The sequence below is a fragment of the Bacillus rossius genome, chromosome 13 (assembly GCF_032445375.1).
Source record: "Bacillus rossius redtenbacheri isolate Brsri chromosome 13, Brsri_v3, whole genome shotgun sequence".
Taxonomy (NCBI): domain Eukaryota; kingdom Metazoa; phylum Arthropoda; class Insecta; order Phasmatodea; family Bacillidae; genus Bacillus; species Bacillus rossius.
Window position 1 is genome coordinate 12366367 of NC_086340.1, and position 27239 is coordinate 12393605.

Genomic DNA, 27239 nt, shown 5'->3' on the forward strand with positions numbered 1-27239 from the left:
ACTATAACTTTTATACGTGTTTGCTATTTAACTTCTTCCAATCTGTGTTATTCTGTTAAGGATAGGACGATGATAGGAAAAGTAGGAAACGAATGGGAGTGTTTCAAGTTTAATGTGCCTCGAAAAAGTCGAATTGATGGTTGTTCCAATCGAGTGGAAGAGAGATAATGCGGCGCAAGCGTACAATGAGCGTAACAGGACAATGAGTCATCCTTTTTCGTGCGTGCAGCCGGCGTTCATCGATTTATTAGACGTTGTCACGTCAAAAAAGAAGGCCGTACCTCTTCGTCCTCGTGCGTATCTTTGATGGCCGTGTCCACTGGGACGTTAGCGTCCACGTAACGCTTCCAAGGCCAAGCCGTCTTCGATGGTTTGAGGCCAAGAGACAGCGTGGTCAAGCACAAACCCCGAGCACAGAATAGGCGACACAACAGAAGCCAAGCGGAGCGGCTGACCCTCTGGCGTAGGCGCAGAGCGGGGTCGTTACCACAACGCCGAACGTACAATAACGCCGAATGCCAAATTGACCGCAACGCCGAAATACAGTAACGCCGAAAAATGTTGTTGCGGGGAACGGTGTTGGGGGGGGGGGGGGGGGGGGAACAGGAGCAAAATGAAAAACAACTGAATGAATGTGTGTGTGTTTCTTAAATGTATCTTAACGCCGAAATACCACAACCTAGCCTAGCCTAGCCTAGCCTAGCCTAGCCTAGCCTAGCCTAGCCTAGCCTAGCCTAGCCTAACCTAACCTAACCTTTGTGGCAGTCCTGCAATGACATTTTTCGGCGTTAATGTATTTCGGCGTTGTGGTGTTTCGGCGTTGTGGTACACAGCAGTTTTCTAGCTGTCGGCGTTGTAGTCAATTTGGCATTCGGCGTTATGGTTTTCGGGGTTATTGTACGTTCGGCGTTGTGGTATTTCGACGTTGTGGTGCGTCCCCGGCGCAGAGCCCCCGAGAGTATATAAAGTTGGTGGACTCGCAAGTCACGTTGATTTCTTTTTTAATTTTTAAAAATCTTAGTTCTCGGTATACAGCATTTGTTAGGAGTAATTTCCTGGAAATGGAACGGAAATGTGACACAAAGATGGCAAAGTAACTTTCGTAAACATTAGGGTACATATCGAACGGACTGGAGTACCAAATGAAACTTTATGATAGTGAAACTACCCTGGAATATATCTGGTAAACTAAAATAGTCAAATTAAAAATTAATCTCAATTGTTTTAAATGTAAGGAAACTGGCATGGCAATGATTATGACACACATTATCTTTGCATTATGTAAACGGGCTCGGTTCATATCATGAGATGTGGTTGGAATCTCGTCACTGGGAATCTTTGAAGTGAAAACTTATTTAGCCGCGTTGAGCGATGTTTGGTAGGGGCAAAACTTATGGGTTCGTGTCACCGACATGCTGTAGTAGAAGTAAATGAAGTTAATTGACCACGCGAAAAGTTTAACTTTTTGTAAACTGTGCATTGCCCAGTGAACACATGACCTAGGTCTGACATCACTGGTAAGTCATAGCTAGGTAATGAGTTTTTACGTAATTCTGACATACCACTGACATCTTTTGTGACTAAAAAATTATGTAAGGATAAATTATATCATGCTGACATCTATAACAATAATTGAGGTATAGAGATCTGAGAAAATCGGTATGAAATATTCTGAAGCCCTCGCCAGATAAAAGAGAAATAAAGAATTTCAACTTTCTTAGTTTAAAAGTAATTGTTTACAATAATCTTCCGAAAAGTAAAACAAGAAAATAAAAAAAAAGGAAATATTTTATAGCCAATAAGATAGAGTCCAACTTTTATACCTATAGCTAATTGCCAATTGCGTAGGCCTACATAGAAATTTTTACATGTGATCGTGACCTTTTATCCCTTCTCCATTAAATATTCAACATAATGCATTGTCCTTTGTAGATACGTGGTTTACGATTAGCTCTAAAATGCGTGGATGTAAATCGGTTGCGTTGCGTGTAAGACTGGCGAGCGTTAGGTACTAGGTACGGATCCCCAGTGTTTTTTTTTTTTTAGTCACATTGAATTATTTTATTATATATTTATAGAAATTATTTCAAAAATAAATAATATACTTGTATACTAATTATTATTTCATTTAAGTTGTACTGATATTTTGTACTGGGCTTGTGCAGCCCATCATAAGTTTTGATTAATAAATAAACTATATGAAAATGTATATAATTATTGTTCGAAGTGCCAACAGATGTGAAAACCAGACTAATGTTAATAATTTCAATTTACAAATTATGAAATTTTAACTATAGAGACTATAATTAATTAAAAAATTCAATAATAGAACACAGTTATCTCAAAGTTTTAAGTTTTCACTTCCATCGGCAGCCTCCGTGACTGTCTTATTTTTTTTACATACTAGCTAATGTCATTATAAGTAATAATTTAACAAAAAAAAACAAACACACACTTAGTGTTATAATATATATTTTTTTAATGTTCCAGGTTAACATTTTAATATTGCCATATAACATATTAAGTGCGCGGAAACTTCAAAGTATCAACTATTTCTGATGAATTCTAACGTGACAAAAATTCAATACATCCACTCCCTAACATCTTACATAACCGTCTTTTGAACTTCCTCTCTGATGTCACCAAAGCGCACGTAAGAACGAGCTGCCACAATTGACGTTATGAACGTGCCCATGTACGTTTACGATTGGAAACTGACAAGAGGAGAACAGTATATTTCGCAAGTGAATTCTACTTTTTCCTTCGTCTTTATTCCACGATGAATTCTGATCTAGTTGATGGTAGCACCGTTGTAGGTCAATAAGTTTCAAAAGTTCAAACGGCATTAATATAAAAATAGTAGAATTTAATGTAATTATGTTGCACGTAATTGGATCCATTGTATGCAGGATTGTTTTCGAAAATATAAAGGCCTAGTCAGTAATTACAATTTTTTTTTATTTTACTAAGTAGACTTATTATTTTACTATGGTTAAATTGTTTACAGTCGGTGTTTCAGTGGATCCATACCCAACTATAACGGTTATTTATTGCTAAGACATGCATGATATTTTTTGCATGCGGTAATCTCGTAAACTTAGAAAACGTAAAATTAGAAAGTTTTAATTTACAAAGAATATTGCTCGTATTTACAAAAAAAAAAATTTAAACATTAGTCTCTACGCATTTTGTAGATCTTTATAGCAGGCGTAACCACGCTATGAACTAAATATAGAAGAGGAGCAATATTTACGTACGTACATAATAGACTCGAAAAGTAGAACATAACTGTCTGAGCGATCTTCTTATTCAACCATGTTGGACCGTTAGAGTTATTGCTATTGATAAACAACATTATGGTATTTGAAATACACGTTCGTCATATAATTTATTTAATTAAAAAAAATTCATAATCAAAGAATATTTCTATAAAAAAAAAACCTTTCAGCACAGCCTACAGACATAGGTAGAGTTAGAATTGTCTATTTCTTCTGGAAACTTCTAAAAATTGCTTTAAGAACTTAATGTACATTTTATGTTCTCCAATATTCCCAAATGAACGATTAAACGTATATTTTATCATTCCATGCAGTGAAAATGATGTTTTCAACTCAATGCATCCAGCAGTGTATAGCTTAGAAAGAATTTTATATTATGTACTAATATGGTAGTTATGCATTTTTTTGACCTTCAAACACCAATTTTCATCCCTTGGACCAAGGTTAAACATAAAAAAGGTTTAAGAAAATATTAAGATGGTTCAAAATAATTCGAACGAATTTTGTAATAAGGAGTATTGATTTTTTTATTAAATGTTTAAAATCCGTCTCATCAAAAATGGTTTCAGTCAAACGTTTAGAATTTACATTAGGTACTCTATAACGGATTTGATAGTTTAACTATCAAAATTGTTATGATATTTTTTATTTTAGCCTCTTGCAGGAATGGTAGATTACGTAAAAATTTACTCAGGAAAAAGAAAATATTAAATGGTACGAAAGTTTTATTTATGTTTTTACTCCCACCCCTTGCAGTAATAGTTAGTCTCATCAAGAATTGTTTCAGACAAAAGTTTAAGATTTTTTAAAAAATTTTAATAAAGGAGTATATAACATTTTTAAGGTTTACAAACAATTTCAACGGTTATATATATTTTTGTATTTCAACACTTGTTATTTCTACCCCCTGCACATAAAAAATATTTAGACAAACTTTCAAATGGGTATGATATTATTTCTCCCCTTTTGGTCGGAATATGCCTATGAATGAACGCGACACTAAATTTTATGTATTCGTTTAGAAATTATTTGTAAAAAAAATATGGCAATTATCGTGTCCAAAAAATGTGATTTATATATATATATATAAACTTTTTTGAGTTATTTTCTGGAAGTCGCACTATGGTAACAGATCTACAACTGGTAGTCTTCAAAATCTACCTAATGCGAGATTATGGCAATATTCTTAAGTCTCGTAAAGTTTTTGTGTTTATTATCCGTAGCTAATATCTAAAGTTTGTTTATTAGCTTTGAAGATATGATTTTGACGTGGCAACCTTTAATAAATCGATGAACGCCGGCTGCACGCACGAAAAAGGGTCCCGTTACGCTCATTGTACGCTTGCGCCGAATCTATCTCTCTTCCACTCGATTGGAACGACCATCGATTTGACTTTTTCGAGGCACATTAAACTTGAAACACTCCCATTCGTTTCCTACTTTTCCTATCATTGTCCTATCCTTAACAGAATAACACAGATTGGAAGAAGTTAAATAGCAAACATGTATTAAAGTTATAGATAAAATAACCTGTTCGTTAAAGTAATAGGTAAACATATTTGAATTAATGAGGGCAAATAAAAGTAAATTTATCAATTAAATTGTAGATTTCATTTCACTCCTTCTTTGTATCTATACAAAATTGTGATAATTCAATAAAAATGATTCAATTTTATTCATAAAAGTATGCAATCATTTCATCAATGTTTTGTTATGACGTTGTCACGCTAAACTATCGTCCGTAAACCGACTTTACAGACAACCAATTTTTTACTTTGAAATTACATCCACAATGAAGACACACTGGTAAATGCTTAATTTGATTTTTTTCTAACATTCCTCTTAAAAAAAAAAAAAAAATATTTTAGCAAAACTCCGCAACCCCGGAGAAACCTCCCAGGATGGCTTCCTCATGAGGAACCCTAAAAGAAACGGGCTCCTTATGAGGAAGCCATCTCAGCAGATTTTTTTTTCACCACCCACCGACTCTTTGGTAGCCTGACTTGTTGCAAGGGATTTGAATTCCTATCAGACAAATGCCGCCATCTGTCTGAGAAAATCCGCCTTGGAGGAGCCGGGGCGCGAACCCGGGTCCTACAAGTCACAAGGCAGGCGCTCTACCCCAGAGCCAAGAAGGTAGAGTGACGATACGTAGTCTTTTTAACAGTGACACGATGTCAATCGCTCGCGTTTACTGCAGTCTGGTTTCTCTTTTACACACGCCAACTTTTGGCACTTTTGGAAAGCTATCAATAACGTACATGACAGATTAATGTTTCCAAACATTAAATTTCAAATATATATCTAAAATTATCTGATGTAACCGAAAGCGGTTCTCTATAATAAACATAGAATAAATAAGATTTTTTAAAACAAATAACAAAAAAAATTATAGTAGGCCTATATACACTAAAGAGGTTTTTTTTTTGTCTTTCAATCCCTTGCAGTCATTGTTATAAAATTTTTCTTTCGTACCTTTTTTTTTTCAATCCCTTGCATTAATGGTTCGTCTTATATTTTTTAGAAAAAATTTCAATTAATTGTTATATACTGTATTATATAGTTTACCTAATAAGGCAATGGTTGGTTGTATCAAAAAATATTTTTGACAAAAGTTTTAAATATTATTTGAACAGGATTTGATAGTAGGTGTACTAAGGGAGCTATGAATTTTTTTTTTACTGGACTGAAAAAAAAATGTATATATGTGTGGAAACTCCAAAAGTGATATTTTTGAGTAATAATATTCCGGAAAACATCATTAAGTGATTTTAATGTCGCTAACTTAAACTAATCAAGCACATACAGCAATGGAAATGTAACTAACCTAACCGCATAAACAGTGAACTATTGTTATACTACTTAAAATATAGCAATGGTGTTTAGCAGTCATCACATGGAATGAGAGAAACTCCAAAATACAATTTTCAGCATTTTATTTTAAAAAAATTTATAAGCGCGGCTATTCTAGAAAATCAGAATTTAATATTTACAAAAATGTTTTTAAAAACAGTATTATATATATATAAAATAATAAACATTTAAAATCATTAAATGTTGCAAGTAATTAACTTCTTTACTTCATATTCAGTAATTGAATTTAGATTTGTTATTTTAAACGACGGTTAGATAAAATTTCACCAAGAAGTAATACAATTACGCTTTAAGGAGTTTGAAAAGGTAATAGGGGGGGGGGGGGGGGAATATTACGTAGATAGTGATATGCCTCTTGTTTTGATGGTCGAGTGAGCAAAATTTTATCAAGCTCAGAATAAAACTTTAAATTTGTATTTAAAAATGCAAACAAACATAAACTCTTCTTTAAATGTATGTACACACACATATTCACGTACACTCAATCAATCATTTCAAACATAATAAGATTTATTTTTATTGTAAGTAAAAAAATTAATGTTATATGCCTACCTGGTGTAAAATAACCAATCCAACGGACTGATCATTGTATTCAACGTTATTATAATATGTACTTTATTAAACAAATATTAAAATGTAAGAATGAGTTATATTAAAAAAAATTTAAGAAATCGTAATGGACAGGGATTTGATCCCATGTGCTTGAAATTATCAATTACGTACAACACCACAATGATAAATATACCAATCTAAAGTAACACTAAAATATTAGGTTATAAATGTTATAACCCCAAATTATAATGTAGGCCTATTTTTTAAGTTGATAGTACTATTGCTCCGTGTGTTAAAGTATAAAAAAATTTATTACAGAATATTTTTGCTGTCACAGAGCACGCCGATATGCTTGATATGGCCCCGGTGTTCACGTAAGAGAATATAAAAATAGTTTTAATGCAGTTTTTTTTTTGGACATACGCCATTGCAGTTTTGTATTTTTTGTCATGGAAAAATTCTGAAAATCAAAAATAAATAAAAATATGGACATCAAAATTCACAGAAAACAAGACTGAATCAGCAGATGCCGGACAAACTGAACCAACGATGAAACTAAACAAGTATTATGAACAACACAACGACGACAGCATGGACAAAAAAAGTTCAACATATAAATATCAGACAGCACAAGAATTCCGTTAAAAGAACTTAGTCATGAAAAAAAAATTGGTTGTCTGTAAAGTCGGTTTACGGACGATAGTTTAACGTGACAACGTCATGACAAAACATTGATGAAATGATTGCATACTTTATAAATAAAATTGAATCCTTTTTATTTTAATAATAAAAGAACAAATACTTGAAACTATACTAGTAATCAGATTTTTAAAATGCAAGAATAATTAACCTTTATTGCCGAAATTGTTGTTGTAATAAGCAATGAAAACTACATTAACTTTTCACTTCACTTTATAAAAAGTCGAGTGGAAGAGAGATAGATGCGGCGCAAGCGTACAATGAGCGTAACGGGACACAGCGTAACGGAACAATGTGCGTAACGGGACACTTTTTCGTGCGTGCAGCCGGCGTTCATCGATTTTTTTAGACGTTGTCACGTCAAAAATTAATAATATACCCACACAGACAAACACAGTGAGCTAACAACGACGACACATATTAAACAACAAACCTGGACAACGCAGCAAACATACAAACACAACGAGGAAGATGAACAAGTACTGTTGACAAAACAACTACGAACACAGAAGGTTTCCAATGACGACAGTTGCGAATCCTTCCCGATGAAATATCGCATCGACGGGCCGAAGCGGGGAAGCCTTCTTTTCACAGACGAGAAAGCCAAACGCCCGATCGTGCATCTTCGTTTTTTTTTTTGTTCATTGTAACTTATGATAACTAATGGTCAATTAGGTTAGGTTAGCTAAATTATAAATACTTTAAAAAATTGTGGACGGTTGATTTGGTTAGGATAGCTACATTAAAGATACTGTGAAATCATGTAAACGGTTTCCTAGCCCTGGATAGCTACATATTAAAAAGTTATTTGCTAAGCAACCATACAATGATTTTACAGTATTTTTAATGTAGCTATACTTACCTAATATAACCAACCATCCACAATGTTTTAAAGTATTTATAATGTAGCTTATCTATCCTAATCGACCGCAAAATTTAATGCCAGACCGGTTTATACAATGAGATAGAACGGGGGAAAAAAAAGCGAGCATGAACTTCGGGGAACTTCGGGTGTGGCTCTCTCGTCTGTAAAAGAAGGCTTCCCGTCACCACAGACGTCATATCGTGCGCTTAAACGTCAGACCAACACGGCGCTGGTTAAAAAAAATAATAATAATAACGAACTGCAATCGATTACGAACGTCCCAGTAATCGAAAGCGCAAGTCGATGTAGCTGCGGACGCTCGGGTTCCAGTTGTGCCCGCACGAGTGCGCCACCCGCGCCCTGCAAGCGACGAGAACCACCCGGCGAAACACGACTTTCATCCGACACCCAGAATGACTGCCCGCCGTGCGAAGGCTGATTTTTCTTGGGGCTGGTTCCACGGCAGGCAGGCAAACTTGTGGAATCAACCTTCCCTTCGCCGACGGGGAGGTCAGTACGATTAACGCAAATTCCATATTTGAACACTTACTTTAAGTATTCATAATTATTTGAATGAAATGTAGGTACTCTCGTCTGGCAGGCTCCTTGGCACAGCATTTCCGTGCCGCTTCCCCTTCCAAGTGTGGGGTATGAGGTGTGCTCCTCACACCTCATACCCCATACCCCATACCGTGGTACTACCACGGACTGCTCCACACTGAAACCCGCCAGGTTGGAACGCCCTCTGAGGACTTGCGTGTAGGCGCCCTATCCGCCACCCGACAGAGCGGACGATTTGACTGCGTGCGAAGAGGGTTTTCGATACATCGCTACACCCCTCCAACTCCCTTTCCGGCCGACCAGTCGCTTCGTCTGAAAAAAAGTGGGGAAATGATCCAACACGACACGTTTTAAAACCAAGTTATCAACACTATTCATCTGGTTTTTTTTTTAAACATGGGTTGTTAGTAATGGCATAGAACTGGAATGATACACGGAGCTAATTGTTATGTGTCAATGTTACTAGTGTATCCCACATGTAATATTAAGTAAAAAATAATGTAATAATTTATAATGCAAATAAATTAGACATACGGGAACCCAACCTCACCTATATAAACATATTTTACTATATTTTTTAAACAATTTCTATCTATTAAATAAAAAAAAATTGGTTGTCTGTAAAGTCGGTTTACGGACGATAGTTTAACGTGATAACGTCATAACAAAACATTGATGAAATGATTGCATACTTTTCTAAATAAAATTGAATCATTTTTATTGAATTATCACTTTTTTATGGATTCAAAGAAGGAGTGAAATGAAATCTACAATTTAATTGATCAATTTACTTTTATTTACACTCATTAATTCAAATATGTTTATTACTTTAACGAAGAGATTATTTTAACTATAACTTTCATACATGTTTGCTATTTATGTATTTAACTTCTTTCAATCTGTGTTATTCTGTTAAGGATAGGACGATGATAGGAAAAGTAGGAAACGAATGGGAGTGATTCAAGTTTAATGTGCCTCGAAAAAGTCAAATCGATGGTTGTTCCAATCGAGTGGAAGAGAGATAGATGCGGCGCAAGCGTACAATGAGCGTAACGGGACAATGTGTGTAACGGGACAACGAGTCATCCTTCTTCGTGCGTGCAGCCGGCGTTCATCGATTTATTAGACGTTGTCTCGTCATAAAATACAGGAATCAGTCAGAACAAACGTCACAGCGAAGACTAACGCAGTGGGCTTCACAAGACAAATCATTTTCGACGTTTCCCGTCAACAGGCACAATCAGCCTGGTGACGGGTTATTATTCTCTATGACATACAGACACGCGACAAAGCCGCTGACACTTCGGTTTCCAGTTTCCGTCACGAAAAAAAAAAAATAAATGCGTGTACTTACGTACGAGCGTTAGAAGTGACAGTTACTTGGCGTTATAAAAACAAACTTTAATTTTGCATGCAAATAATTAATATTAATCATAATAAAAGGATTGAAGTGATATTATAAATACAGTTGGTAAATTATAAACTCAACCAAACTAAAATAAAATAATTCAGTATTAAATATTAATAAAAACACGTGTATAAAATTATTTTTTTTCATGTAGTAAAATAATTGAGGTAATTTTTAATTTTTAATGAAAATCAAATAATATGTATGTAGAACATGTAATATTAATTTAAATATTTTAATTATTTATTAAATAATCATGTAATAATTTATAATGCAAATAAATTATACATACAGGAACATAACCTCACTTCTATAAATGCACTTGAAAATATTTTATAAACCATTAATATCACCAACGTTTACAATAAATAAATAAATGTTTTTAACTATATGACCAGTATCAAATATCAATCACTAAAATATACGATTTAAAAGCACATATATAATTTTTTATGTGTGTGTAGCCTTTTTTTCATCCTGTTGTAGTGGAGTGACCAGCAGCACCGCTCCCATAGCCAGTTTAACGAACGAGACGGCATCCCTGATTGATAGGCAACCAGCGCAGGTTGTCACCGGCGGAACGCCCGGGAAAGCGCGGTTCACACGGGAGCGGAAGACGCATCGGGAGATTCACGCAGACTTCAAGCGCGGATCGGTCGGAACCCGAGGAACGAGAGACGTTAAAGAATATCACGTAGTGACGTAAGACGTAAGAGCATTATAGTGACCGTCAACGGGGCTGCTCAGCGTCGCTGTCTTGACGGAGAAATAATATCGCCACAACGGACTGAACGACGCTGTAAAACGGCCCCCGGTGACGTCAGAACACGTGCAACGAGGTGCCACAAGCATAACTTGGGCCCTCGGACGAGTTTTTTTACGTGACAACGTCTAATAAATCGATGAACGCCGGCTGCACGCACGAAAAAGGAAGACTCATTGTATCGTTACACACATAGTCGCGTTACTATGTGTCCCGTTACGCTCATTGTACGCTTGCACCGCATCTATCTCTCTTCCACTCGATTGGAACAACCATCGATTTGACTTTCTCGAGGCACATTAAACTTGAAACACTCCCATTCGTTTCCTACTTTTCCTATTATCGTCCTATCCTTAACAGAATAACACAGATTGGAAGAAGTTAAATAGCAAACATGTATAAAAGTTATAATTAAAATAATCTCTTCGTTAAAGTAATAAACATATTTGAATTAATGAGTGCAAATAAAAGTAACTTTATCAATTAAATTGCAGATTTCATTTCACTCCTTCTTTGTATCCATACAAAATAGTGATAATTATTCAATACAAATTATTCAATTTTATTCATAAAAGTATGCAATCATTTCATCAATGTTTTGTTATGACGTTGTCACGTTAAACTATCGTCCGTAAACCGACTTCACAGTCAACCAATTTTTTTTATTGAATATATTGTACTTAGCATACTTCTTCTTGATACCTTTTTTTCAGTTCATAAAAATAAAGATGTACAAACCCCGAGACACTTCAGGTTCATCATTATGACCTTCATGATCATACCTAAGTGTAGATTGTCTGCCAATACGCTGGCACTGTGAAAATTTTTTTGCATTGTGCACGCGCATCGTAAAACTTCACTCTTTTTTTTCCTCCCATAACGCGCCTAAAGCAGTATAACTTAAAAATAAAAACTGCGCGAAACGATTTTTTAAATTATTTTTAGTCCTTTGATACCTCATGGGTATGTACTAGAATATAGGTATGTATGGTGAACTGTGCTAAAACATCAATAACATCGCAATGCGTGTCAAAACAACATATAAGACCTAAATGCAAGTTAATGCACCATTTAACACATAAATGTAACAAAAACTTTAAACAAATTAAATCAAATAACAAAATAATTATATCTTTTAATACGCTAAATTCATATAATGTAATTTATTTAGCATGATTATGATAATTGTACCAAAATGAATGAAATAAATGGATTGGAACAAATTAATATTAAGTTGTTTGATCGGGCATGGCTTTTGGTAACTCGTTTTTATGTTAATAAGACTGGCACATTTTTCAAACACCTAAAATTTGCCGAGTTTTTTTTAAATTTTTCTGAGTAGTTCTGTTCTGTATGTGCTTATTTACTACTAATGATTTTATTTTCCAAATGCACCGGTTGTCAATGAAAATGAGACTATATCAGTGAAACAAGTATTAAGAAATATTTTAGTTGAATATATTTTTTTTTAATAAAACACTATTTTACCACGTTTTTATTAACTCGTTTCCTTATCTGTTCTGTACAAATTTTGCAACCTATTTCAAACTAACTTCCCGATGAGTTAGAGACTTGAAACTTTACACATAGCTCTGACTTGGATGACAAAGCAATGTTGACTCACACACACACAAACAAGACTAAAGAGGAAAAAAATTAAAATAATTTTTTTAGTATACCACGATTTTAAAATAGACTAAAAGTATAAAATAATTTCGTCTAGTTCTATACTGATTTATAAACCCATACAGATAGTCCTTAAAATTTTCTATTGTGAATTTTTAATACGTACAGAAATATTTGTCAGATAAAAAAATATAACAAAACGTGGGGCTCATAGTAAGGAGTGCAGGGAGTATCCGTCGTTGAAAAAACTCACACACCAATTCATGTCATTCGCAGTGCTGTAAAATTGTTAGTGACTTAGGTGATCGTTTCATGCATCAATTATCTATTGCATGCATCCTGCATTTTTACACGCTTTATATTAGCTTCACCTGTATGTTTGTTTGTTTGTTTGTTTGTAACCGACTCCTTTGGGTACGATTTTGACCCACTTTAAACGGCCAGATTTCATTCAAACTTTGTAGATTAATCGAGGACCGATGACAATACACTAATTTGATAAGATTATTCCATTATTCAATTTGCAAAATAAGATTTTTGTCAATTTATATAACATCACAATATTTAGTAGGCTTTGTTTATATCGCGCCAAAGACAAACTGAAAGAAAAGAGTTCGCACTTTGTAAAGAAAACCATTTCGCTCATGTGCGAACTATTTTCTTTCAGTTTGTCTATGGAGCGATATAAAGTCTACTAAATATTGTGACATTTAATCAAATGAAAAGTGAGAGTGGGTTATGATTATTGTGAACAATATACTTTCTTGAAGAGAATATTATCTATATTTGTAAAAATATGGAAAAAAAAAAACTGAAATAAGGGCTTTAAATGTTGTTTCTTCCGTTAAATAGAGAAACACAATTACGTCTTTCTTTCATTTTACCAATTAACCAAGAGTGAAATATAATTATAAAACAACATTTTTCTGCAAATATTTCACGAAACATGGAAAAATTGAGGTTTGATTTTGCTGTCAAACCAACAGCAGATGGGAAATCAAACATCATATGCATAACCTCAATAGCTACACCTGATGAGCAGATTATTGAAATTCCACTCGAACACCAACCTGCAAATCTACACCAAGCAGTTACAAATACTCCATCCAAACTATGCCAAGGTCAGTAAATCATTAAATAAAAGACATCAAACACGGAAAATATGGATAAGTTTGACAGATGATATATCAAAAACATATTTGGATAGAGAGCAAAACTTACAGTTTAAGGATTTTTACCTGGAAGAAATTGAGGAAAAAACAAAAAGTGCTGAATCTATACCTAGTGGATCAAATAAAAAATTGGAAAAACTGTTAGAAAAATTTCTTGAAGAAATAAAAAACTATATCTGAAACTCAAAATTTAGGGAAAATTGCAAAAGATTTCATGATTGAGAAATTCATGGGCAGAAACTCAAATGCTTACCAGTGGATTAAAGAATTCAACAAAGAATGTGAAAGTTTCCTAATCAAAGAAGAGAAAAAGAAAATAGAAATTTTAAAACATTTCTTAGAATACTCCAATATAGTATGCAAATGAAACTTACAGTGGAATCAGACTGGAACAAATGGGAGAAAAAATTTTGTGAGACATTTGCAAACAAAGAATGGTCACCCATCAGATATGCTGATAGAATAAACATCAATGACTTCCTGAATATATTGATTTTTATAGCAGGATATTGAAATTATTGAGTACTGTAGTTTTTCAACTCACTATATTGGATATATATTTTAGAAGCAGCCAATATCTACTCAAATTCACTTTAATAGTAAAGTCATGTAATAAATAAAAAATTTAGCCACATCTAGAGACACTTCTGAGATAAAACAATATTTATCGATTTTATTTTAACTGCAGCCAATATCTATTCAAAATATACTTCAATAGTAAATTGATTTAATAACACTATCAAGTTTTTTTACATTGTTATAAAATTTCTTTCATACGTCGATAAAGAAGTATCACTTTAAATTATAAATAAACCAAACTAAAAAGTAGAAAATAAATAATAATTAAAAAAACTAAAAAACACGCTTTATATAGAAAACCAAACTAAAAAATAGAAAATAAATTTTAATAAATTTGAATTAAGAATAGTTTAAAAATTTTAATAATTATAAATTAATAATAGTGTATATAATAAAAAATGTATTTTATTTAAAAAATATGCGAGGGGTGCATGGTGCCAATAGTTATAAATATTTTATTGACATATATGAGTAGAAGGATTATCATTTCGTAAATATCTTAAAAAGCACCCCACGCTTTTTTTAAAAATAAAATACATTTTTTTCTTATAGAGGTACACTATTATTAATTTATATTTATTAAAAATTTTTACACTATTCTTAATTCAAATTTATTAAAATTTATTTTATATTCTTAGTTTGGTTTTCTATGTAAAGCGTGTTTTTTTTAGTTTTTTTAAACTATTATTTATTCATTTTAAATCTTACAATCACAAATTTTCAAGACAATCTGTATGAAGTTATGAATCTGTTTGGTGTTATAAATATGTATGGGGCTAGGAGAAATTATTCAAATAATCCCTACTAATATTATAATTATCGGAAAAGTGTGCTTGTCTGTTTGTCCTTTTTTCACGCAGCAACGGATCGACATGATTTTTTTTGCGTATAAATAGTTTATGAACCGTAAGGGGTAAATTCAGTTTTATAGTAGAAATTCATAGAAGGTAGGTCGTAGAAACACAAATGTTGAGTTAGTGTCATTTCTCTCTATGTCCGCCACACGGTCAAATAGTAAGGTCTGGCAACGTCCTATCCTTCTCCTTGGCGAAACACGTCCGCTTAGTGAAGCTTGCGGCTGCTAGCGAACTGGAGGCGCCAACGACAGTTTTAGTTCAGAACTTCATAAACAGATGGCGTTGCCTTGAATTTTTAACGCGCTATCGTTTGGTGCGTCCGTCAAGTATTGCCTAGGGATAACCCTATTTTTTTCTTCTTTTTTTTTTTTGGGGGGGGGGGGGGGGTAAACACAGTTAAACAGTTTGGACTTTAAAATCAAAATTTCCCATTTTTTTAAGTACACGTCACACAGGCTTGGGACACGGTAGTAATGTCCCTTAAATTATGGCGTGTTTAGCCCGGGCCACGCTGGGTATTTCTGATAGATAGTTATTAATAAGGATAATATATAAAACTAAAAAATTGATTGTCTGTAAAGTTGGTTTACGGACGATAGTTTAACGTGACAACGTCATAACAAAATATTGATGAAATGATTGCATGCTTTTATGAATAAAATTGAATCATTTTTATTGAATTATCACTATTTTGTATGGATACAAAGAAGGAGTGAAATGAAATCCACAATTTAATTGATAAATTTACTTTTATTTGCACTCATTAATTCAAATATGTTTATTACTTTAACGAAGAGATTATTTTGACTATAACTTTTATACATGTTCGCTATTTAACTTCTTCCAATCTGTGTTATTCTGTTAAGGATAGGACGATGATAGGAAAAGTAGGAAACTAATGGGAGTATTTCAAGGATGATGTTAAGGAAAATGGCTTACCTAACACCAAGATGCAGTCAAAAATAATATATTTGCGCCACGGACTCTGCAGCAATGCTAGGAGGAACGGGTTAGCAAAGAGCAATGAAAATGTTACATTGAAATGCATGAAAACAGAATTACGCCACGGACTCGGTCGCAATGCTAGGAGGTTCAGGTTAGCAAAGAGCAATATAAAATAAGCGTAACGGGACACAGCAAAACGGGACAATGTGCGTAACGGGACACTTTCGTACGTGCAGCCGGCGTTCATCGATTTATTAGACGTTGTCACGTCAAAAACAATTCTGTTTTAAAAACGAAACTGTCCTAAAGATTCAACAATGAAATCTGGTCCCATCTTATGGTGTTTAGTTCAACTACTACCTAGTTCGCAGGCCGCCGCGGGCTTCACTAAGTATGTAGATGAGACACGTCAAGGTAAATGTTAGGGAAGTAGCCAGACTTATATCTATGGCCGTGGCTTGGACATCTAAGCTAGTAACCATTACATTCACATATGTCGTCGGCTCTTTCATTTATCTCACGAAACGCTTGGAATTATAATTTTTTTTTGAAGTTATACTTTTTTAGGCGCGTTATGAAAAAAAGGATGAGAGTGGAATTTTAAGATGCGCGCGCATCACTGTAACACAAAATAAACAGGTTGAAGCTGCCCGCTAAACCGCTCATTAAGTCTCGAAAAATAGCTACCATCAAAATAGAAATAGAACCTCTATTAGTCGCGCATGTTGGCACGCTCGTCGCCTCTGATCACTGTTTTCATATTTATTATATTTATCCACATGTTTCTAGTTTCTACATTCACAACACGTGTTTTAGTTTCATACAAGTGCGAATTATATATATATGTGCTAATAAATTATATTCAGTAGTGATTTAAATTGAATATTTTGATTAATATTATTTACTATTCGTAAATATTAGTAAACAAAATTGTGCCTTTATACTTTTTAAAGTGCTCCAATATAATTGAGTTTAACTATCCGTATGTATTATTTATTTATATAAATTAAAATAGTATTTTTTAATATAATTAATACTAAATATTATTAAATTATTAATGTTAAATATTTATTATTGGCTATTTAAAATTTACAAAATAAAGACATACATTTAATAAAACATTTAATAAAAAATTGTGATAAAAATTAAAATGGAACATCAAATTAAAATATTAATTTTTAATATTTATTATTAAATTAAATAAATAATAACTATTTATAAAAATTAGTGAACAAATTTAATAAAACTTTTTTGATAAAAATGAAAAGTGAATATTAAATTAAGAAAATAATAAATAATTAAAAAATGAATAAACAAATTAAATTTTTGAATTTATTATTTAAAATATATTTTTTTAAATAATAAATAAAAATAATAAATATTTAAATTTAAGATTCTTTAATATTTAGTACAAATTAAGTCATATATATTAATTATTCTCTAAATTTTATTTTTTTAATTTTTAAAATTTAAACTGAACTTTATTGACTGTGTTGACTATATTTTTCCAGTCCTTTTATTATTTTATTGTAATTAATTATTTGCATGCAATTAAAAACTATTTTTTAATGATGCCAAAGTACAACTTATCACGCGCGTACATAAGTACACGCACCCATTTTTTCAATTGATCTTTAACGTCTCGTCGACAATACATGTGATCGGAGACACTGGCTGAGAATATCGGAGAAGGAGCCTGGAGGGAGTGATTTTCGGGGAAAACCACGGGGAAACCGAAATCAGTGTGACCATACCGGGTTTTAAAGCCAGGTGCTGTGGAATGCGAATCCAGTTCAATTCTGGTACTAAATTCACACGGTTTTATCGTATTGTGTATACCTACTCACGTATTTTTCATTCGAAATTTTGACTGTCAATATTTCGTATTTATCAAAACCGGCGCGGGGAGAGCATATTGAAGTATTACTGTAAAGTAAATATTAAAAAAAATTGGTTGTCTGTAAAGTCGGTTAACGGACGATAGTTTAACGTGACAACGTCATAACAAAGCATTGATGGAAATGATTGCATACTTTTATGAATAAAATTGAATCATTTTTATTTTAATAATAAAAGAATAAATACTTGAATTTATATTAGTAGTCAGATTTTTAAAATGCAAGAATTATTAACCTTTATTGCCGAAATTGTTGTTGTAATAAGCAATGAAAACCACGTTAACTTTTCACTTCACTTTATAAACAGTCGACGAAACAGTTCACGTGTAGATGAATCGTAATTAATTTTAAAAACTGGCGTTTAACTATAAAGTTCAGATATAATTATGAACAAGTTTTCATATAAATAAATTGTAATCAAATATCTATCATCAATTATATGAATCACCATAATTTTTTAGTCGATTGTAACATAACCTATTATTATTGCTCTCGCCGACAGCGTAACGGAACACAGCGTAACGGAACAATGAGCGTAACGGGACACAGCCTAACGGAACAATGAGCGTAACGGGACACAGCGTAACGGAACAATGTGCGTAACGGGACACTTTTTTCGTGCGTGTAGCCGGCGTTCATAGATTTATTAGACGTTGTCACGTCATTATAATATTACGTTAATATTTTTTTAAGAAATAATTTTTTTTTACATTGTAATAAATATTTGTAAACCGTAGACGTATTAACAGCCAGGTCCTTGTGGAATGCGAATCCAGTCCTGTTCTGGGCTGAGTGCGCTACTCGCGGGGTTTAACCTTTGAATATATATATACTGTATAGAAGTCGCCAGCTCAGGTTAAAATTTCTAATACGGTTTTGAGGTAGTTGGTTAATTCACCGCCGCAATCGCCACCATCTCTAGGGCATCGACTTGTGGTGGTCCCTAGCGGACAAGTGTCGTACTCTTCAAACACCCCTTCCCCCTCCCGTTGAACGACGTTGAGCTGCAGTGAATGATGGATGAGGGGTGCGGGGAATGACAGCGGGCGACAGTGCTGCGCTCTAACGTGTAAATAACAACTAAGACGATACAGGGCGTTGCGGCAGCGCACTGCAGCGGTGAAGTTCCCAAGCTGCTCATCATAAGCTCCTGAAAAAACGTAGAGTAAATCCTATCCACTCGCGACTTCTATACAGTATATATATTCAAAGGTTTAACGGACGGGTCCTGGTAAAAGGAACCCCTGAGGTCGCAGGAGACGTCGTTGATCGGTGCGCCGGGCGGCGCCGAAGATGCGCCCCGTGGTTGCGGGAGGTTGAGGTGGAAGGGGGAGGGGGGCAGTCCCTCGACGGCGGCGTCGGGACGCCGGTATATAGCGGGCCCGCGGCGGCCACAGAGCGACAGTGCTCGCGCGGCCGTGCGCGGGTCTACAACTCCGTCTACTCCCGTCTCTCCTTCGGCAACAATCCGCCACCACCACACCCACCTCCGCCGTCGACGACGACGACGACGACTCACGAAGGAAGGATTACGCTGAACCTAGAAGAAAGCACGCGCGCGCCGCGGAGGAACATATCGCACACGTGACACCACACACACATCATCTCTCCAGCGTGTCCGCAGATTCAACGTCGGTGCTAACCTCCCCGCTCGATCAGTTCCCCCACCTCCCTCACCATGTTGTCGGGATGGAGAAAGCTGCTCGCGACCGGTGAGTTCGTTGTTTTTATTTATTTTTTCTCTCCCCCCCCCCCTTCCACCCCTTTTCAAGCAAAATCCTTTCTCCCCTTCCCCTGTTGTAGAACCGCTCCCACCACCCCACCAACCCTACTCAGCGGAAGTACTTTCCATCGCGGGCTGGCAGTTTTTCTCTTTGTGAGGAATAAAGATTTAATTTTTTTTTTTTTTGCGCTTCTGCTCCATACTTAAAGGGTGTTATGTATGTCCCATTACAGGTCTACGTTTAACACTGCTTATATACCGTAGACGTTTCGAGTGTCCGAAATTCAACAAAAGAAAGAAAAAAAGAACGATATATATATATATATAAATAATATATATATATATATAAGTGCTTCATTAGCTGGGAAATTTGAATTTAAAAAAAAATATTTTTGTGCAGTATGGATAAGGAAAACAAAAATTTAATAAATAAATGATTTTTTTTGTTTAAAGGCAAATGCTGGGGTGGTAACGCACTTGCTTACCGACTTGACGCTCTATTTAAATGTAAATAATTTAATTTTTTTAATGTCATACCTATTTACGGTTTACAAATAATAATTTCAGTGGAAACATTTTATTTCTTAAAACATATTTACTATATGTCATTTGATGTTTAAATTACAGTAATAATTCAATATGATCTCCCCACGCCAGTTTTTGAGAAAAAACGAAAGATTTGACAGTCAAAATTCCGAATGAAAAATACGTGAGTGAACATAGCCCAGAATTGAACTGGATTCTCAATCCACAGGACCCTGCTTTGAAACCCGGTATGTTAATCTCGGTTTCCCCGTGGTTTTCCCCGAAATCACTGCTCCGGATTCCTTCTCCAATATTCTCAGCCAGTGCCTCTAATCGCCGATCTTGTCAACGAGATGTTATACACCAATTGAAAAAAAAAAATATATATATATATATATATATATATATATATATATATATATACATATTTCCAAGCGATTCGTGAGATAAATGAAAGAGCCGACGACAGATATTAATGATGGGGAAACCTTCTTTTCACAGACGAGAGAGCCAAACGCCCGAACGTGCATCTTCGGTTTTTTTTTTGTTCATCGTAAATGTGTTGATAAAAGGATACTAATGGTCAATTAGGTTAGGATAGCTACATTAAAGATACGGGGGGGGGGGGGGGGGGGGGAAGCGAGCATGAACTTCGGGTTTGGCTCTCTCGTCTGTGAAAAGAAGGCTTCCCGTCAATGTAACTGTTATTAGCTAAGATGTCCAAGCCAAAGCCATAGATATAGGTCTGGCTACTTCCCTAACATTTACCTTGACGTGTCTCATCTACATACTTAGTGAAGCCCGTGGCGGCCTGCGAACTAACGGCGCTAGTAGCATTTCAACCCATCATTAACATTTTGTTAAATGGACATTTCGCATATAATATGATATTATTCCTAATTCCCACCTCAATTTTTGACGTGATAAAGTCTTATAAATCAATTAACGCCGGCTGCACGCACGAAAAATTGTCACGTTCCGCCTGAGCCGAGCGTACAAGAACCGGCCTGTGCGAGGAAAATCTTCTATAATATCAAGCAGGTTAAGGCGGGCTTTTTAACTAATTGTACGTGATTATATTTAAACAAATTATTTAAATTAAATTTGCAAAAACTGTAAATAATATTTGAAAAATAAAAAGTATGCAATTTTTCATCAATATTTTCTTGTGACGTTATCACGTAAAATTATCGTCCGTAAAACGACTTTACAGACAACCCCCCCCTTTTTTTTTTTTTTAATTATTTCCCAGATTACCATTTTCTCATTCGTTTGGGTGCTCGGTAAATGCCTAATCTGTACCAATGGCTTTAATAGTTTCCCGTACTCGTCAGTTAAGTTGACGAGGTGAGAGAGAATGCCTCGCTCTTGTATTGCGCCAGGCTGTGAAGAAGGTTACGGCTCATAACAGTCAAGTTTTATGTTCTTCTACGTTTCCAAGGACCCCGTTAAAAGACAACACAATGACAAGCTGCAACACCAGGAAAACTAGCGCTGAAAACTTTCTCACATTAAAAAGAATTTTGCTGCATCTCAAAAATCACATGTGAAAGAATGACACTAGCTTGAATATCAAAATGTATAGCAAACGAATATCCATGATTTAAATACGCAATGAACATTTAAAACACGCTTTCTCGTGGGAGATCCCAGTAATGGTTTGCATTATCGAAAATTGTTTCAGATATAAGTTTTAGTTAAAAATTATAAGAATTACAAAGTAAACGGATTTGATGGTATGCCTACAAAGGGAATTGTTAAGTTTTTTTTTTTTTTTTGTATTTTAACCCCTCTTTATCTGCCCTTTGCAGCAATGGTTGGTTGTATCACAAATTGTTTCTGTCAAACTTTTTGATAATATTTATGAGGTTTACAAACAATTTGAACGGATTTGATAGTGTATCTCTAAGGGAGTCATGGGATTTTTTTTTGTCATACAGTTTATTCCACTCCTTGCAATAATGGTTAGTCGTATAAAAAATTATTCCAGACGAATTTTGTAAATAATAATTTAAAGTTTTACAATAAAATAGAACGTATTTTATAGTGTTCATGTACGGAAATTATTATTATTTTTTTTCAATTCTACCCTTTAATTTTTTCAACCCCCTGCAACAATGATTAGTCTTATCAAAATTTGTTTCGACAAAAGTTTTAGATAAAAAATTATAAATTTCCAAAAAATTAGAACGGAATTGATAGTGTATCTACTAATGCAATCCGAACTAGATTTTATGAATCAGTTTGGAAGTGATTTGTGAAAAATGGCGACAGTTATCGTGCCACATACCTATATATATTTCAGTTGAAGATGGTTTTGGGGTCTATGGACCATGAAACGAAAAACTATACAAAAAATTTTCCGGAAGTCGTACCATGGTAACGGCTGCAATAGGTAGTATTTCTTATAAATCTACCTAATACCCGAATCATTTAACATCGCGAAGGGAAATTTAGAACAATAATTTCGGGAGTACATTTTCTTGTATTTCAATAGGAGCTTCATCTGATATTATTAAATTTTTACTTCTATCTACTTTGTAACTGAATGATGCCATCTTGGATTCAACCGTTTTTGCCAATAAATATTTTTATATCAATTATTTAAAAAATTGGCTCTTAAGAGCATAGCACATAATTTAAAAATGCCTTGTTATTAACAGTGACCTACTGATGCAAATAGTTTCTCCTGGGAAAAAAAAATCGGTGTTCAACATTGAACGTATTTTTTTCCTTTAAAAATATCTACAACTGCAATAAAGCTGTTAATAGATATAATTTTGTGGCCGTAGAAAAAGCAACAATACAAAATTAAAAATATTAAAACTTATAATAACTATGAATGGTATACACAATAATGATTTTAATCTTACCAAGCCATGTAGAATCAATCTGGCAACACTGGACGTCATTTACTCTGCACTGCAAACTAAAAGTGAGACACGCTATACACTGGTCAATGACGCGAGCATGCGCGCTTCACATAGGTACGATTTTTCGCGTCATCTTTAACTCCAAACTTATCGCGATTACAACGCATATTTATATATGTATTTTTTATTTACTCCAAATAACTTCAGTCATAAGCTCCTTTGTTTCACATCACCTTTTGCATACTTAAGCCAATTGGCAAAGCGACACTCACTTAATGAGACTTTGTCAATGGTTGTTGGAGTTAGTATCAAACATTTCGATATACCTACTATAGGCCTAATAGGAGGCGGAGTGCTTGAATGTTCCAATGGGAAGTGACATTTGACACAATGTGTTATTATGACCCAAAGCAAAAAAAAAAAAAAAAGTGTATGCCTCGTTCCAAGGTCATTATTTTATATTTATGTTCCACACGGTGAAACTTGTTGGTTTTTTGGGTGGATGAATTTTCACAAAATCGAATATATATATATATATATATATATATATATATATATATATATAATATTTCACATACTTTTTTTGTGTAATTAACTGGCAAATACGTAATTTTAACGTTTTTGAGCGGTATGGACAAGGAGAATAAAATGTAATGTCCACCTGGAATTTTTTTATAAATTTTGGGCAAATTTAACTGGCTGTAAACTTAATTTAGCAGCAGGATTGAGCCCTTCCCCATTGTAATATCTTTGTACGGGAGTGGTTGAACGTCCAAGTCCCTGACCGTTGGATTGGTCGTAATGGTGGAGACGAAAGAGCTGATTTCGCTGGCCACCACGTTCACCTGACATAACGCCATGCGATTTTTTTTTCTTTTGGGGGCTTTGCGGAAGATCGCGTCTACCTAATGATATGCCTGAGTTGAGACAGAGAATTCTTTACTCCGGACTTGTCAACCGAAATTCTGGAAGAATTGGACTTTAGGTTTGGATGTTTGCCGCATAACTAAAAGGTGCACATATCGAACATCTGTACGAAAAAACTATATTAATTTACCTTCAGTTTGTAAATAGTCTACATTAAATTTAAATAATATACCATTGATACTGGTACATTCTTTTATGGGCATCATGTATATTATAATTCTCCTTAGATAAGTAGCAAGGAGCTGTAGTTATAATATTTTACTATTGCTCTCAAAATATTGCTTAATATTTTATTTTTACTTTGTTTATTTTTGTTATTGTGTATTATTTAAAGGTTTTATTTCTAAACATACTTCCCCCCTTGACCTTTTCGAGGCTTCCAAGGGCTAGCGACTTACCGACGCTTTGTGTTTTGTTCACTGTACTGATATGACCTTTGCACCTCCCGCTGATCCGTTGATAACAGCTGACCTTGGTCTGTTTCTGTTCCTTTTTCCGTAACGAGAAGGTCGTCCGCTACAGGAGGTTGGGGGGGTGGGGGGGGGGGGCACTTCATAGGGGATGGCAATTGCATTTTTTCTAGTTGCTATACAGTTTTATCCAACATCTGAGCACGAAAATTATAATCAAAATACCACGTTGATTAAATAATTATTACACTTGTTTTAACATTTTATCAAATTTTTGGCATAAATTGGTATTGTTGAAATGAAAATAATATATTTACTTAAAAGAAAATAAACAAGTTTTCGTTGGCATGTTGAACCACTTGTTTATCCAACAACAACACCATAATTAATGGCGTCGGCGTTGAATTAAGCAATATTAGGTTTAATAAAAAATATGTAAGAAAATTTTGTTTCAATCTTGTTGAAATAGTAATCTCGTTAAATATTATCAATGATTTCATGAACTACTTTATAAATCACTGTTATGAAACATGCCTGATTCGGCTACGTGTTGTGTTAACTACTGCTACAACAAGAGAAGAGATAATAATAATAATTTACTTTACTTTAAGTTTCCGTTTGACGAAACTAGGTATGTGTAAATTATTAAAACGAAACAAAATAAAAGTTCTGTATAATTAAAATAGTGATGATTTTGTTTTCATGCCCTACAGAATTTCCACTTTTTAGGTAGTGTGTAGTCGCACATTGAGGACAAGCACACAAGACATTAATACTTAGGTACTGTTCTAAATGTCAATGAGTCTCAAATTCTGCTCAAACTTGCTGCTTATGTACTTTATTTAGTCTAAATGTTTTGTATGTATTTTATTTTTAGGTCTAGAGGGAGGTGTGGGTAAAAATTTTTTTATTGCGTATCCAAATCTATCCCTTGATACTAATGGCATGATCCTGTGGTAATGATGCTTGCTGTTTTATTTAGTATATCGAAAGATCCTGAATATAACAAAAATTCGGATGTAACAATGAATTATGATCATATTATTAGATAAAAAAATCCTGAAAAACTTTGTTTTACTTCGTAACATGGTTTGTATTGTAATATCATTATGTCCAGATCTTTCGAAGTACTGAATTAAAACAGCAAGCATCATGTGCCACCAGATAAATCATACATGATCATGCCAACAGGATCAAGGGATAAACTTTGATACGTGATACGAAACAATTACCGAGGTGAGGGTTGCGATAAAATGTTAAATTTTGACGTTGAAATTAAGGTTTTTTCCCCCTTATCAACTGCTACACACCTGTCTTCAAGAAGTGAAGATAGGAGAAAGATTTTTACTTTCACCTAATCCATAAATAATTACATGCCATTGGTAACAGCTTCATTTCAGTTTTTGTGGAAAAATTGTACATCTTAGGCTGTTAAATTTGCCAGCAATACACATTGCCTGTGTTAATGATTAAATACTTCTGCACATTTTTTTATGCATTAGTTTTGTTTGCGATTTGTAATGCAATTCGTTATGTATCTACGAAAATCCTAACCTTAACCTCAATCAACATGATTCTACTAGAACAGAAATTAGTAGTATAGTAGTATAGTAGTTTTATTGTCCAAGGTGACTACAAAAATATACAATTATATTGTACATGAATTATAGGACTCGTTAAGAATATTAGACATTATGAATACACATTTAAGTACAATCATATACACATAAACAAAAATAATAGTAAAAAACCAATAATGTAGTCATAATAATAATACATTTTTAACATAGTTTTGCTTCCATAAAATCATTAATAGAATAAAAAATGAATTCCAATAGCAAATCGTTCAGTTTTTTTTTAAATGTACAAAGTTGGTTTTCTGATTTAAAATGTGGTGGAAGTTTGTTATAAAGATATATAGCAGAGTATCTCGGACTATTTGCAAAACATTTTGTGTGATGTTGTAATATATGAAAATTATTTTTTGTTCTAGTCGAATAATAATTATGTAAATTGAAATTCTGCAGTTCATTCAACTGTGAATGAGCAAATATAAGTAATTCATAAATGTATAACGATGGTAATGTTAAGACACCTAAGCTTTTGAAATGTTGTCTGCATGAGGTACGATAATTTACATTCGTTATTATAAGTACAAATCTTTTCTGTATTCGAAAAATTTTAGATGAGTCCGTGGAATTACCCCAAAATATTATTCCATATCATAAGTGAGGTTCAACATAACCAAAGTAAATAATTTTTAAAGCATTTAGATTAGTCAGTTTGGAAAATGTTCTCATAGCAAATAATAATGAGCTCATTTTTTTTTTAGTTAAATGAGCAATATGAGATTTCCAATTAAGGTTCTTGTCAATATATATACCTAGTATTTTGGTTGAATTTGATTGAGATATATTATCACCATTTATCGATACAGTTGGGTCTTGCAAAATTGAATAAGTTATTAAGTTTAAAATGCAGCCATGTTGTTTTTGTGTTATTAAGAATTAATTCATTAGCCTCAAACCAATCTACGATGTCCCTAGTTAAAATTTTGATATTTGCAATTAAACTTAAAGGGTTATCTCCATGTATAGATATATTAGTGTCGTCAGCATATAATACAATTTTCCCACTCTTAACATTTTTAGGCAAATCGTTAACGTATATAAGAAAAAGCAAAGGTCCTAGTGCAGAACCCTGT

At 33.9% G+C, this 27239-nt stretch overlaps 1 protein-coding gene across 1 annotated transcript in view; it reads left to right on the forward strand.

Annotated features, from left to right (window-relative positions):
- Positions 1-19465: 19465 nt before the first annotated feature.
- The window catches only part of LOC134538250 (putative inorganic phosphate cotransporter), an 85583-nt gene continuing 77809 nt past the window's right edge, over positions 19466-27239 (forward strand). The window contains 1 exon segment of the mRNA XM_063379401.1: positions 19466-19789. Coding sequence (XP_063235471.1) covers positions 19756-19789 — 34 coding nt within the window. The 5' untranslated portion in view covers positions 19466-19755.